Source organism: Diceros bicornis, chromosome 9, assembly GCF_020826845.1.
Source record: "Diceros bicornis minor isolate mBicDic1 chromosome 9, mDicBic1.mat.cur, whole genome shotgun sequence".
Lineage (NCBI taxonomy): Eukaryota > Metazoa > Chordata > Mammalia > Perissodactyla > Rhinocerotidae > Diceros > Diceros bicornis.
In genome coordinates, this window is record NC_080748.1 from 5,009,671 (window position 1) to 5,023,708 (window position 14,038).

The 14,038-nt window shown below is 39.2% G+C and overlaps 1 protein-coding gene across 1 annotated transcript in view; it reads right to left on the minus strand.

The window, feature by feature from the left end:
• Positions 1 to 14,038, minus strand: part of CRYL1 (crystallin lambda 1) — a 169,197-nt gene that overhangs the window by 99,257 nt on the left and 55,902 nt on the right. The window contains exon 3 of the mRNA XM_058547807.1: positions 10,657 to 10,783. Coding sequence (XP_058403790.1) covers positions 10,657 to 10,783 — 127 coding nt within the window. The remainder of the gene's footprint in view (positions 1 to 10,656; positions 10,784 to 14,038) is intronic.

The following is a 14,038-nucleotide window of genomic DNA, read 5'->3' on the forward strand; positions in this document are numbered from 1 at the left end:
ACGTAGCTGACCTACCTAATACGTAGACACAAGCACAGGGAAAGAGGAAAAAGGAGGAGGCAAAGGAATACATTCCAAGTAAGGGAACAGGACAAAACTCCAGAAAAGGAACTAAGTGAAACAGAAATGAGCAAGCTACCCAACAGAGAGTTCAAACTAAGAGTGTAAAGGATGGTCACTGATCTGGGGAGAAGAATAGATGAACTCAGTGAGAATGTCAACAAAGAAATGGAAGATATAAAAAAGAACCAATCAGAAATGAAGAATACAATACTGGAAATGAAAAATTCACTAGAGGGACTCAAAAGCAGAGTAGAGGATACAGAAGAACGTATCTGCGAGCGGGACGAAAGACTAGAAGAAATTACCCAAGCTGAACAGGTAAAAGAGAAAAGAATTAAAAAGAGTGAGGACAGTCTAAGAGACCTCTGGGACAACATCAAGCGCACTAACATCCGTGTTATAGGTGTTCCAGAAGGAGAAGAGCAAGACAAAGGGGCAGAGAATCTATTTCAAGAAATAATAGATGAAAACTTTCCTAACCTAAGGAAGGAAACAGACATCCAGGTACAAGAAGCACAGAGAGCACCAAACAAGATAAACCCAAAGAGGCCCACACCAAGACACATCATAATCAAAATGTCCAGAATTAAAGATAAAGAGAGAATCCTAAAAGCCGCAAGAGGAAGACAAGTTACATACAAAGGAAGCTCCATAAGGCTATCAGCTGACTTCTCAGCAGAAACCTTACAGGCTAGAAGAGAGTGACACCATATATTTAAAGCGCTAAAAGGAAAATACTTACAGCCAAGAATACTCTACCTGGCAAGGTTATCATTCAAAATGGAAGAAGAGATCAAAAATTTCCCAGACAAGCAAAAATTAAAGGAGTTTGTCACCAAGAAACCAGTGCTACAAGAAATGTTAAAGGGGCTGATTTAAGGGGAAAAGAGAAGACCACAAATAGGAAAAATTATCTATTTCCATGATAAGAGGGTAATGGATACAAATGCACAAAAAAGAGATTAGATATGATATCAAAAACATGAAAGGAAGGAGGAGGGGAGTTAAAGAGTAGAGCTTTCAGACAGAGGTCAAACTAAAGAGACCACCAATTCTGTATAGAAGGAGAAAGGAACAGAGAAGGACTACTAAAACAATGAGAAAAAAAAAAGTTAAAAAATGGCAGTAAGTACATACTTATCAATAGCTACTTTAAACCTCAATGGACTAAACGCTCCAATTAAAAGGCATAGGGTGGCTGACTGGATAAAACAACAAGACCCATATATATGCTGCATACAAGAGAGACACTTCAGACTTAAAGACACTCACAAACTGAAAGTGAAGGGATGGAAAAAGATACTCCACGCAAATGGCAATGAAAAGAAAGCTGGGGTAGCAGTACTCATATCAGACAAAATAGACTTTAAAACAAAAACTGTAAAAAGAAACAAAGAAGGGCATTACATAATGATCAAGGGAACAATCCAACAAGAGGATATAACACTTGTAAATATCTACGCACCCAATGTAGGTGCACCTAAATATATAAAGCAATTATTAACAGACATCAAAACAGAAATAGACAGTAACACAATAATAGTAGGGGACTTTAACACTCCACTTACACCAACGGATAGATCATCCAAACAGAAGATCGATAAGGAAACATTGTCCTTAAATGACACACTAGAACAGATGGACCTAGTAGATATATATAGAGCGTTCCATCCAAAACCCGAAGAATACACGTTCTTTTCCAATGCACATGGAACATTCTCCAGGACTGATCACATATTAGGCCACAAAACAAGTCTCCATAAATTTAAGAAGATTGAAATAATACCAAGCATCTTTTCTGGTCACAACGGTATGAAACTGGAAATCAACTATAGGAAGAAAATCAGAAAAGCCACAAATACGTGGAGATTAAACAAAATGCTACTGAAAAACGACTGGGTCAATGAAGAAATCAAAGAAGAAATCAAAAAATACCTGGAGACAAATGAAAATGAAAATACGACATGCCAGAATTTATGGGATACAGCAAAAGCGGTTCTGAGAGGGAAGTTTATAGCAATACAGGCCTATCTCAACAAACAAGAAAAATCTCAAATAAACAATTTAACAATGCACCTAAAGGAATTGGAAAAAGAAAAACAAACAAAGCCCAAAATCAGTAGAAGAAGGGAAATAATAAAAATCAGAGCAGAAATAAATGAAATAGAGACTAAAAAAATAATAGAAAAAATTAATAAAACCAAGAGCTAGTTCTTTGAAAAGATAAACAAAATTGACAAACCTTTAGCTAGACTCACCAAGAAAAAAAAGAGAGAAGGCACAAATAAGTAAAATCAGAAATGAAAGAGGATAAGGTACAACAGACACTTCAGAAATACAAAAGATTATAAGAGAATACTATGAAAAGCTATATGCCAACCAATTCGACAATCTGGAAGAAATGGATAAATTCTTAGAATCACACAACGTTCCAAAACTGGATCAAGAAGAAATAGAGAAGTTGAATAGACCTGTCACCAGTAAGGAGATCGAAACAGTAATCAAAAACCTCCCCAAAAATAAAAGTCCAGGACCAGACAGCTTCCCTGCTGAATTCTACCAAACATTCAAAGAAGATTTAATACCTATCCTTCTCAAACTCTGCCAAAAAATTGAGGAGCGGGGGAAGCTCCCTAACTCATTCTACGAAGCCGACATTATCCTGATACGAAAACCAGACAAGGACAACACAAAAAAAGAAAATTACAGGCCAATATCACTGATGAACATCGATGCAAAACTCCTCAGCAAAATACTAGCAAATCGCATACAACAATACGTTAAAAAGATTATACACCATGATCAAGTGGGATTTATTCCAGGTATGCAGGGAAGGTTCAACATTCGCAAATCAATCAACGTAATACACCACATTAATAAAATGAAGAAAAAAAATCACATGATCATCTCAATAGATGCAGAGAAAGCATTTGACAAGATACAGCATCCATTTATGATAAAAACTCTGAATAAAATGGGTATAGAAGGAAAGTACCTCAACACAATAAAGGCCATATATGAGAAACCCACAGCTAAGATCATCCTCAATGGTGAAAAACTGAAAGCTATCCCTCTAAGAACAGGAACCAGACAAGGATGCCCACTGTCACCACTCCTATTTAACATAGTACTGGAAGTCCTAGCCAGAGCAATCAGGCAAGAAAAAGAAATAAAAGGGATCCAAATTGGAAAGGAAGAAGTGAAAATCTCACTATTTGCAGATGACATGATTTTATATATAGAAAATCCTAAAGAATCATCCAAAAAACTTTTAGAAGTAATAAACGAACACGGTAAAGTTGCAGGATACAAAATCAACATACAAAAATCAGTTGCATTTCTATACACTAACAACGAAGTAGCAGAAAGAGAAATTAAGAATACCATCCCATTTACAATTGCAACGAAAAGAATAAAATACCTAGGAATAAACTTAACCAAAGAAGTGAAAGACCTGTACACCGAAAACTATAAAACACTGCTGAAAGAAATTGAAGAAGATACAAAGAAATGGAAAGATATTCCATGCTCTTGGATTGGAAGAATTAACATAGGTAAGATGTCCATACTTCCTAAAGCAATGTATAGATTCAATGCAATCCCTATCAAAGTTCCAACAACATTTTTCATAGAAATAGAACAAAGAATTCTAAAATTTATATGGAACAAAAAAGACCCCGAATAGCTACAGGAATCCTGAGAAAAAAGAACAAAGCTGGAGGTATCACACTCCCTGATTTCAAAATATACTACAAAGCTATAGTAACCAAAACAGCATGGTACTGGCACAAAAACAGATACACAGATCAATGGAATAGAATCGAAAGCCCAGAAATAAACCCACACATCTATGGACAGCTAATCTTTGACAAAGGAGCCAAGAACATACAATGGAGAAAAGAAAGTCTCTTCAACAAATGGTATTGGGAAAACTGGATAGCCACGTGCAAAAAAATGAAAGTAGACCATTACCTTACACCATACACAAAAATTAACTGAAAATGGGTTAAAGACTTGAATGTAAGACCTGAAACTATGAAACTTCTAGAAGAAAACATAGGCAGTACATTCTTCAACATGGGTCTTAGCAACATATTTTCAAGCACCATGTCTGAGCGGGCAAGAGAAACAATAGAAAAAATAAACATATGGGACTACATCAAACTAAAAAGCTTCTGCACAGCAAAGGAAACCATCAGCAAGACAAAAAGACAACCTAACAATTGGGAGAAGATATTTGCAAACCATACATCTGACAGGGCTTAATCTCCAAAATATATAAAGAACTCAAGCATCTCAACAACAAAAACACTAACAACCCAATTAAAAAATGGGCAAAAGACCTGAACAGACATTTTTCCAAAGAAGATATACAGATGGCCAACAGACACATGAAAAGATGTTCAACATCATTAACTATCAGGGAAATGCAAATCAAAACTACAATGAGATATCACCTCACGCCCGTCAGAATGGCTATAATTAACAAGATAGGAAACAATATGTGTTGGAGAGGATGTGGAGAGAAGGCAACTCTCATACACTGCTGGTGGGAGTGCAAACTGGTGCAGCCACTATGGAAAACAGTATGGAGATTCCTCAAAAAATCAAGGATAGAACTACCATATGATCCAGCTATTCCACTGCTGGGTATTTATCCAAAGAACTTGAAAACACCAATGCGTAAAGATACATGCACCCCTGTGTTCATTGCAGCGTTACACACAATAGCCAGGACTTGGAAGCAACCTAAGTGCCCATCAAGGGACGAATGGATGAAGAAGATGTGGTATATATACACAATGGAATACTACTCAGCCATAAGAAACGATGAAATCCAGCCATTTGTGACAACATGGATGGACATTGAGGGTATTATGCAAAGCGAAATAAGTCAGAGGGAGAAGGTCAAATACCGTATGATTTCCTTCACTAAGTAGTAGATAATAACATCAATAAACAAACACATAGAGACAGAGATTGGATTGGTGGTTACCAGAGGGGACGGGGGGGGGGGGGGCGAGGAGGGTGAAAGGGATAATTCGGCACATGTGTGTGGCGATGGGTTGTAATTGGTACTTGAGTGGCCTGGTGAGGAGTAGGCGCCTTACAGATGACCGTGGCCTGCTGGATCTTCAGTTCTAATGTCATTCTTGGATGAAAGGTTCTTTCATGTTAGACATCACATGATAAACATAATTTTTTTTAAGTCTAAAAATTATACGTCTTGATATGATATAATCTATGAAGAAATAGAAGTATAATGATGTACACCTAAAATTTATACAATGTTATAAACCAATGTTACTGCAATAAATAAAATATTTTAAAAAAAGAAAACATATAAATTTTAAAATGGTGTTAGTATTCAGGAACACTACTTCCTATAACTATTGACGGATTCAGAAAGCCCTTATCAAAATGACTAGCTTTTCTAAAATTTTTTTTTCCCCTGGGTAAGATTTGCCCTGAGCTAATATCTGTGCCAATCTTCCTCTATTTTGTATGTGGGTTGCCACCACAGCATGGCCACCGACAAGTGGTATAGGTCTGTGCCCAGGAATTGAACCCAGGCCACCGAAGAGGAGCATGCCGAACTTCACCACTAGGCCACAGGGGCGGCCCCTAGCATTTTCTAAAATTTAAAAGCAAAGTTCAGATGCAAATTCTAATCATCTACATGGGTAATATAATTTTTACTTCAATATTTCAGCTGTTGTCCTGATTTTGTGTAAGGAAACTCAATGTAAACTTCATAATTCTATACACCATTTCCACGGCTCCAACCAGCTACTGCAATCTCCAGTCTTAAATTCCAGAGATTAGATAAAGCCTCTGTAGCACAGCTAATGAGACTTAATGCTCTTTAAGAGTCAACACTTTAGACAGGCTTTTCAGAATAAACTTATTTTTCCAGCATGGCAGATTTTCTTGCCGGGCAAGATTTGATTTCAAAATTGCACTGAGTTCTAGAAATTCAGGTTTCTTTCTTGCACGCTCCCACATTTCAGCAGAGTATTAGGAAACTTTCTCACCCATGCTCCCGCCCTCTGGGGTTTGGGTAGAAGACAAATCTACCTCGGAGCATTACACTCACATTTCTGGGGCTTTGACCCTTGGGGATTCAGTAAATCCTACAATTACATTGTTTGTAGTTTAGGAACCATGGCAAGCACTGTGCTTTTGTTTGTTAATTCACAAGCTCTGTCTCCTGCTTTTGAACAATTCCCTAAGGTAACTATAATTTTCTTTTTATAAGAAAAATGTCTCCAAATAGCCTGGATTATTTTTTCTACAATGAGAACTTTTCCTTTTATAAATCAGAAAAAGGAGTTATAGGAGTTGACAAGAGGGTTGAGCTAACACCAAGTCATGAGCACGAAGATGACAAAGCACCATGAGGCCTGGTGAGGAGTAGGCGCCTTACAGATGACCGTGGCCTGCTGGATCTTCAGTTCTAATGTCATTCTTGGATGAAAGGTTCTTTCATGTTAGACATCACATGATAAACATAATTTTTTTTAAGTCTAAAAATTATACGTCTTCTATCTGATAAGAGTCCTGGGCAAATCACACAACAAGAAATGTTCTAAGTTTAAAATAAAAACTAAGATACAAAATCCTATTTATAGTATAATGTCAAGTATGTTAGAGAAGGAGAGAAATAAACAGGAGAAATGGAAAGAAATACAAATACACAAAAATATTAAAACATTTTTGGATAATGGACCTAAGCAGGATTTTCCTAAACTTTCCTTATTCTTTATTCTTTTTTGTCGTTGTTGTTGTTGTCGTTGTTGTTGAGGAAGATTGTCCCTGAGCTAAGATCTGTGCCCATCTTCCTCTATTTTGTATATGGGACACCGCCACACGTGGCTTGATGAGCGGTGCCTAGGTCCGAGCCCGGGATTCAAACCTGTGCACCCTGGGCCACCACAGCAGAGCGTGCAACTTAACCACTACGCCACTGGGCCAGCCCCTCTTTATTCTTTAAAATATATTTTTAACATCCCTGGATTGTTAGAAACCTAATACAATTTAACAAACACATGGTATAACATCAGTCAGGTTTTTATTTGGGGGTTTTATTATTTGTTTGGTAAACATAAGGTGAAATTAATATGCATTAGTTACAAAATTTGGAAAATTACATTGACCCGTGTCATACAAAGAAATGTGTAAACATGCCCAAGAAAATCAATCAAAGCAACAGACAAAAATGAAATCTAAGTTTTTTTTCTTATCCATTTTTCCTTCTGACTAGTTTCACTCTCCTACTAAACACCTTCCTTGGAGCAGTCTCATCAAGATACAGAATGAAACCCAAACCCTTTAGTTCCTCAAGAGAACACTTAAGGAATGCACTATTTAAGTGCCACACACTACTCCAAGCACTTTATGGACAGTAACTCATTTCATCTAAGTAACGTTCAGGTTGGCATTCAAAGCATTCCCAACGTGGCTTCCACTTCACGTCCAGCCTTCTCCCACTTCTCCCACCGCCCTGCAGCTCAGCCTGGCCGTTCTACTCACGGGCCCACAGCACATGCCCAGGCACCTCTCGTCCTCTGCTCATCTCTTTCTGAGACACTGTCCCCACCTCTGCTCCCACTTCGTCCTCTAAAATCCACTTGTCAGAGGGCAAGGCAGGCTCAAATACTAACTTCATTAAACCTTCCCAAATCCTCCGGGTCAGAACTATTCCCCTCCCCATACTCTTTGAAGTGCTAGAGGTACAAACAATTTCTGAAGAACCTAATCTCTTACAGGAATTAAACCTGGTAGAGCTTCCATCATCTTTCCCAGTCTTCTCTCCCCACACTCCCTAACTCAGCGTTGTTCTGCATAATAGATGCTGCTGAACACGTAAATGTCATGTAAATACATTCATTTAATCTATAAAATAAAGACAGACCTTAAACAGCAGTTTTCAGGGCCGGCCCCATGGCTTAGCAGTTAAGTGCGTGCGCTCCGCTACTGGCGGCCCGGGTTCGGATCCCGGGCGCACACCAACGCACCGCTTCTCTGGCCATGCTGAGGCCACGTCCCACATACAGCAACTAGAAGGATGTGCAACTATGACATACAACTATCTACTGGGGCTTTGGGGGAGGAAAAAAAGCGGGGAGGATTGGCAATAGATGTTAGCTCGAGCCTGTCTTCCTCAGCAAAAAGAGGAGGATTAGCACGGATGTTAGCTCAGGGCTGATCTTCCTCACACAAAAAAAGCAGTTTTCAGTACCTACTACACAAAGAACAACATACCCTGCCCCATATCATTTATTATCAAAATTGTATACAAATGGCCACATTATAAAATGATTTATTTTATAAATTTATTAAGCATTTCTATGTGCCGAGTACTGTGCTAAGCACTTTACATGCATTATAAGTTAGAATATTCCCCAAAAATTATACCATAAAAGAAGGACTCACCTTATAGTCAAGTCATTATAAAGTTCTCATATTATAGAGGGCTTTCTATTTTTCGAAAAATAATGTAACGTTTGGGGAAAAAACATTAGCCTGAACTAATTCAATCATGCTACTATAGAAATCATCTGATAGAATCTATTTTTTAAAATGGAAACCAGGAGACATTTAACACAGACATATTAATTATTCTTGGGCATGACTTTTCATTTGCTAGTGCTAGAAAATTTGTAAATAAGCTTTATCAAGATCATTTAAAAAAAATTAACACAGCAAGTTGTTAAGTTGTGGAACTACAGGTACACTACTGCAGGGAGAAAAAATAACAACTAAAGGTTTGAAAATTAGTAGTTGGGGCTGGAAAGAAAACTTCCAATGCTGTCATCATATATGGATTAAAAAGCTCTGCAGAGCAACAGCTCTGAGGAAAGCAGAGACGATGTGCTCTGGAAAACTCTGTTTAGAAAAGAGACTCAAAAAGTCACTCCAATGAAGACAAAGACATTGGAGTCAGAGATACCTGGTACGAGTTTGAACAAAAGTGCTCTGTGAAATGTGAAAGCAGAAATATTATGATAATATATGACATATTCATATTTCAGACCACACATGTAATTATAATATTTCATTTCCATCATGTAAATATTATATATCAAATTGACCCAAAAAAGGGATTTTCTTTTTAATCTTCTCACTGGGAAAATGGAGGCTTGCCTTATATTAGGGTCATCTTAGATGTGAGCATAGATGGTTCTCTTCACAACCACCCAGCGCTATGGGTATTATGCCCATTTTACAGACAAGCAAGTAGGGCTTAGAAGTTAAGAAACTTGCCCAAGTGACACAGCTGCTCAGTGCAAAGTCTGCTTGACTTAAAGTCTGTGTTCTCAACCACTGCCTCCACGGCAGGAGGATCCCACTTGTCTTTGCTAGTGTCAGGAGCAACAAAATCTAAATTGTATTTCCTCCTCCAGCAGGATCAGCATAAGAAGCAGACACCTTCCTTAAAAGTAAACCCCTGTGAAGACCCTTCTCTGCTGAGACCATGCGGGAAAGCTTCCATGATCTTCAGAAGCAAGTCCTCTGACAGCACCCACCACCACTTCAGTAAGTGTTTAAACAGATGGCATTTGAAAGCTAATTAAAGGAGCCCTCTGATCCCTTCTAAGACCCCTCAATCTTACACAACCCTCACCAAATAAGAGATAGAGATGAAAATACTGGAAAGAGATAAGGAATTGAAAAACAGTCCTCTTCTTATGTTCTATTCGACACACATTTGTTAAATGAACTAGAGAATTTTAGAGCTGCAAAGACGAGAACTTAGATTTCCTGTATTTGACCTGAATCTCAGGGCAGCAGCTGACCTAAACATAAAACAGACTCAGCCTTTTTGGTTTGCTCCCAAATTCTCAGCTAGAATATCATCACAGTAACAAAATGAAATGTGCAACACTGAATAAACAGAAATGCCCAAGTCTCAGAACAGAGACTATCAAGGAGGGCCACCAGGGGTGATGCTTCTTTTAGTTTGAGGTAAATTTGCTTAAATCTTATGGCAGTAAGTGTAGCACTTTAAAAGACAACTTTCTACTTCAGCATTCCTAAATAGGGGCAGGAATTGTCCGTATGCCAGGAGCCCCAGGAGGGACGGATCCCGAAGAGAGCACTGAGCTGCCATCACAGCCCGAGGCCACCCCTCAGCTCTGCCTGGAGCTCACTCAGCTGTGGAAACAGTGCCCCTCAGGAGTTCACTTTTTGAAGTGAAGTTGCTGGAAAAGCTAAATGCAAATGCTACAAGAAATGAAAAGATTTCTTTTAGGCGATTTCTTTAAGCTTTTACTCAATTATATACGGCTACAAGAATATAATCTCTCATTCAATAGGAAGATAAAACAAACTAAAAGTGTTAGCTGACCAAAAATCTATTTTTGCTCAATTCTAACACCTTTGAAACATAACATTATCACAATAGTCTGATGAGAGCCCACAGAGGAGATGTTTTGAGGACATGTCTCCTATCACATAAAACATCTTTCTGACCTTGAGGGTACAAGATGTCCACACTTTCCAACTGGCTTTTATCTTCCCCTGTTCTTCCAAGGAGGTTGGAAGCAATCTCTTCAAGCCCTTACAGACTAGAGTAGAAGGTTAACTCACCTGAATGTGCATGGCGCCCTCTACTGCTTCTTGAATACTGGAACAACCACTGATGAGTGACAGCTGCTCTTCAGCACTCAAAGAGCCTTTCAGAGAACCTGACTGCTCCAGCAACTTCATCTCTTCTCTAGAAAGAAGTGAAGAGTGATCACTGTGAGTATTCAAAAACAAATGTAAGGGGCCGGCCCGTGGTGTAGCAGTTAAGTGCGTAGGCTCCTCTGCAGGCGGCCCGGGTTCAGACCCCAGGCGCGCACTGACGCACCGCTTGCCTGGCCATGCTGTGGCATCCCATATAAAGTAGAGGAAGACGGGCATGGATGTTAGCCCAGGGCCAGTCTTCCTCAGCAGAAAGAGGAGGATTGGCGACAGATGTTAGCTCAGGGCTAATTTTCCTCACACACACACACACAAAATCACAAAAACAAATTTAAAGACAAAGGTCAACATCAATAATCATTAGGAAAATGCAAATCAAAACCACAATGATATACCACCTCACACCCACTAAGATGGCTACTATCAAGAGAACAGAAAATAAACCAAGAGGTGGAGAAATTGGAACGTTGGTGGGAATGTAAAGGGGCAGCCACCGTGGCAAATAGTTTGGCAGTTCCTCAAAAAGTTAAAAATAGAACTACCACACGACCTAGCAATTCCACTTCTGGGTATATACCCTAAAAAACTGAAAGCAAGGACTGAGACAGATGTTTGTACGCCCAGGTCCATAGCAGCATTATTCACAACAGCCAAAAGGTGGAAACAACCCAAATGTCCACAGACGGATCAATGGATAAACAAAAAGCAGCATACACCTACAACGGAACATTGTTCAGCTGTAAAAAGGAAAGAAATTCTGAGACATGCTACACAATATGGATGAACTTTGAAATGAAATAAGCCAGTCATAAAAAGGCAAATCCTATATGATTCCACTTATATGAGGTACCTAAGAGCAGTCAAATTCACAGAGACAGCAAATAGAATGGAGGTTGCCAGGGGTTGGGGGAGGGGAGAATGGGGAATTGTTGTTTAATGGGGACAGAGTTTCAGTTTTGCAAAATGAAAAGTGTTATGAAGATGGAAGGTTGTAAAACAATGTGAATGTACTTAATACCACAGAACTGTACAATTAAAAATTATTAAGATACTAAATTTTATGTTATGTATATTTTACCAAAATTAAAATTTTTAATTTTTTTTAAATGATAAAACAAGGCCCATGGGGGGAAAAAATGGAAAGCAGTGGTTCTTCATCCTCATCCTTCAGTCAGTCCCCAAGGAGAAGGGCGGAAAGAAGGCATGAGCCCGTGCTCAGAAGGGCCCTGTGCTAGGTTTAATGCTTTGCTGCCACTGTCTTAAAATTCTTAATGAATATTGAGCAAGAGCCCTACATTTTCATTTGCACTCAGCCTCACAAATTATGTGGTCAGTCCTGCTTCTAATTCATGACATATTAAATAAGCAAGGCAGAGTACATATACAAACACACAGATGCCCAAGGAGCAACATCAATGCTTTCCAAAAAACTCTGTGATTTTTTTGCCAGTGAGTCAAATAATTTTTACATCATTTTACATCACAGTTTTTTTGTTTGTTTTTCGTGAAGAACTTTGGCTGTAAGCTAACATCTGCTGCCAATCTTCCTCTTTTTTTCGCTTGAGGAAGATTAACTCTGAGCTGACATCTGTGCCAGTCTTCCTCTATCTTGTATGTGGGACGCTGTCCCAGCGTGGCTGACGAGTGGGGTGGGTCCGCGCCTGGAATCAGAGACTGCAAAGCCAAGCCACCAAAGCGAAGCATGCTGAACTTAACCGCTACCCCAGTGGGCCGGCCCCTACTTCACAGTCTTTATCTTTAAGCTGTCAGTGTCCTTCAGCCAAAGAAGATACCCACAGTGGAATGCTGGGTTTGTTACTCACTGCAGGGAGGGAGAACACACAGCAGGGGGACCTGCGGCGGCAGTAAGAGGGCGTCAGAGAGAACCTATGACCGTGGGACTTGAGCTTTGGTGGGGTGATTTGGAGGAGGGTCTAAGTTCACTAGATTGGATGCTGTCAGAAGGCAAGAGCAATATAAAGATCGGGTATTTCAATAAATATAAATATACAGAGGGGAGACCAGACTGAACATTAAGCTGTAATGGGCAAAGAAGTAGCAGTCATTCACTTTAGCCAAGAGAGGGGTGTTCGTCTTTATGGGTTGCACAGTGACAGTGTTTTAGTCTATGCTCAGACAAATTTATGCTGCAGTCTAGCTTTGTCTCATTTTGTCACGGTCTGAGAGGGACCTTGTCTGAGGCTGGTGTTCCTGAGACTGCTCGTGTCCAACAGGAGAATGCTGTGGCCCGGCAGCGAAGGCCAGGTCTACTCTAGAGGTCGGGGCTGCTCTTTTGTTTGATTTCTGATATTTCTCTTTCTTAAAGCTATGCCATTTTGTATGTTGTTTTAGCTACAAATTGAGGAAGAGAAACTTTCTTGCTGCTGTTACTATAAAAAAAATACAAAGATATGCTGAAATACAAACAGATTTCTTTACTATTTTTAACGAAAAGAAGCTTCATGCAAAGATAATGAGTCCATAAATGATCAGGCAGACGCAAAGCCTCTCCTGCTTAAGGGACAGCGAGGATAAAAAAGCCATTACAGGCCATCATCACACATGAGACCTGGGCTTACATTTTTTTTAAAGGGAGGGAGAATCTGGGAGATTTTTATAAATAATCTGGAAGATTTGTAATATATCAGGTAAAAAAAAAAAAAAAAAACCTTAAAATAGGGCCAGAAAACAGCTACTTTATTTTGGAGGATCATAAGGACAAACACACAGAAGTGCCTCCTCAGACCTCATCACACACAGAACAAGTCCCTGCTGGGAACTGAACACCCCTGACCCCCCACCCCACGAGCAGGCCTTTTACAAAAATGTTTACCTAGAACAGACTCCTTGAATTCAAGGAGAGGTTTATAAAGTTAGTTATTTACTATATACAAAATAAAGTCTGTTTCTTAGCCAGTTCATCAAGAAGTTTATATCAGTTGTATAGAGTGTTGTATGGTGTCTTAGCAACAGATCAGAAATTTAAGATTTATAAGTTTGAGAGCTAAAATCAAGAAAGAACTGATTGAAGAAAGTGCCAGCAAATAGAGATTTTATACATCATCGAGGGAAATACAACGAAAAGGGTCTGAAGGAAAGGTTACACTACTAAGATAAAAATGGAAAGCAGAATTTTCCTAGTCCTAGAGGTGCTGTGGTCCTGCATCAGCAAGATGCACAGACCTCCCGGACACAGCCTGCAACCCTTACTCCGGTGACCACAGTGAGGAGGGCACCACTGATGCAAAGAGCATTTCTTTTTCATTTCACAACATGTTTTTGATCT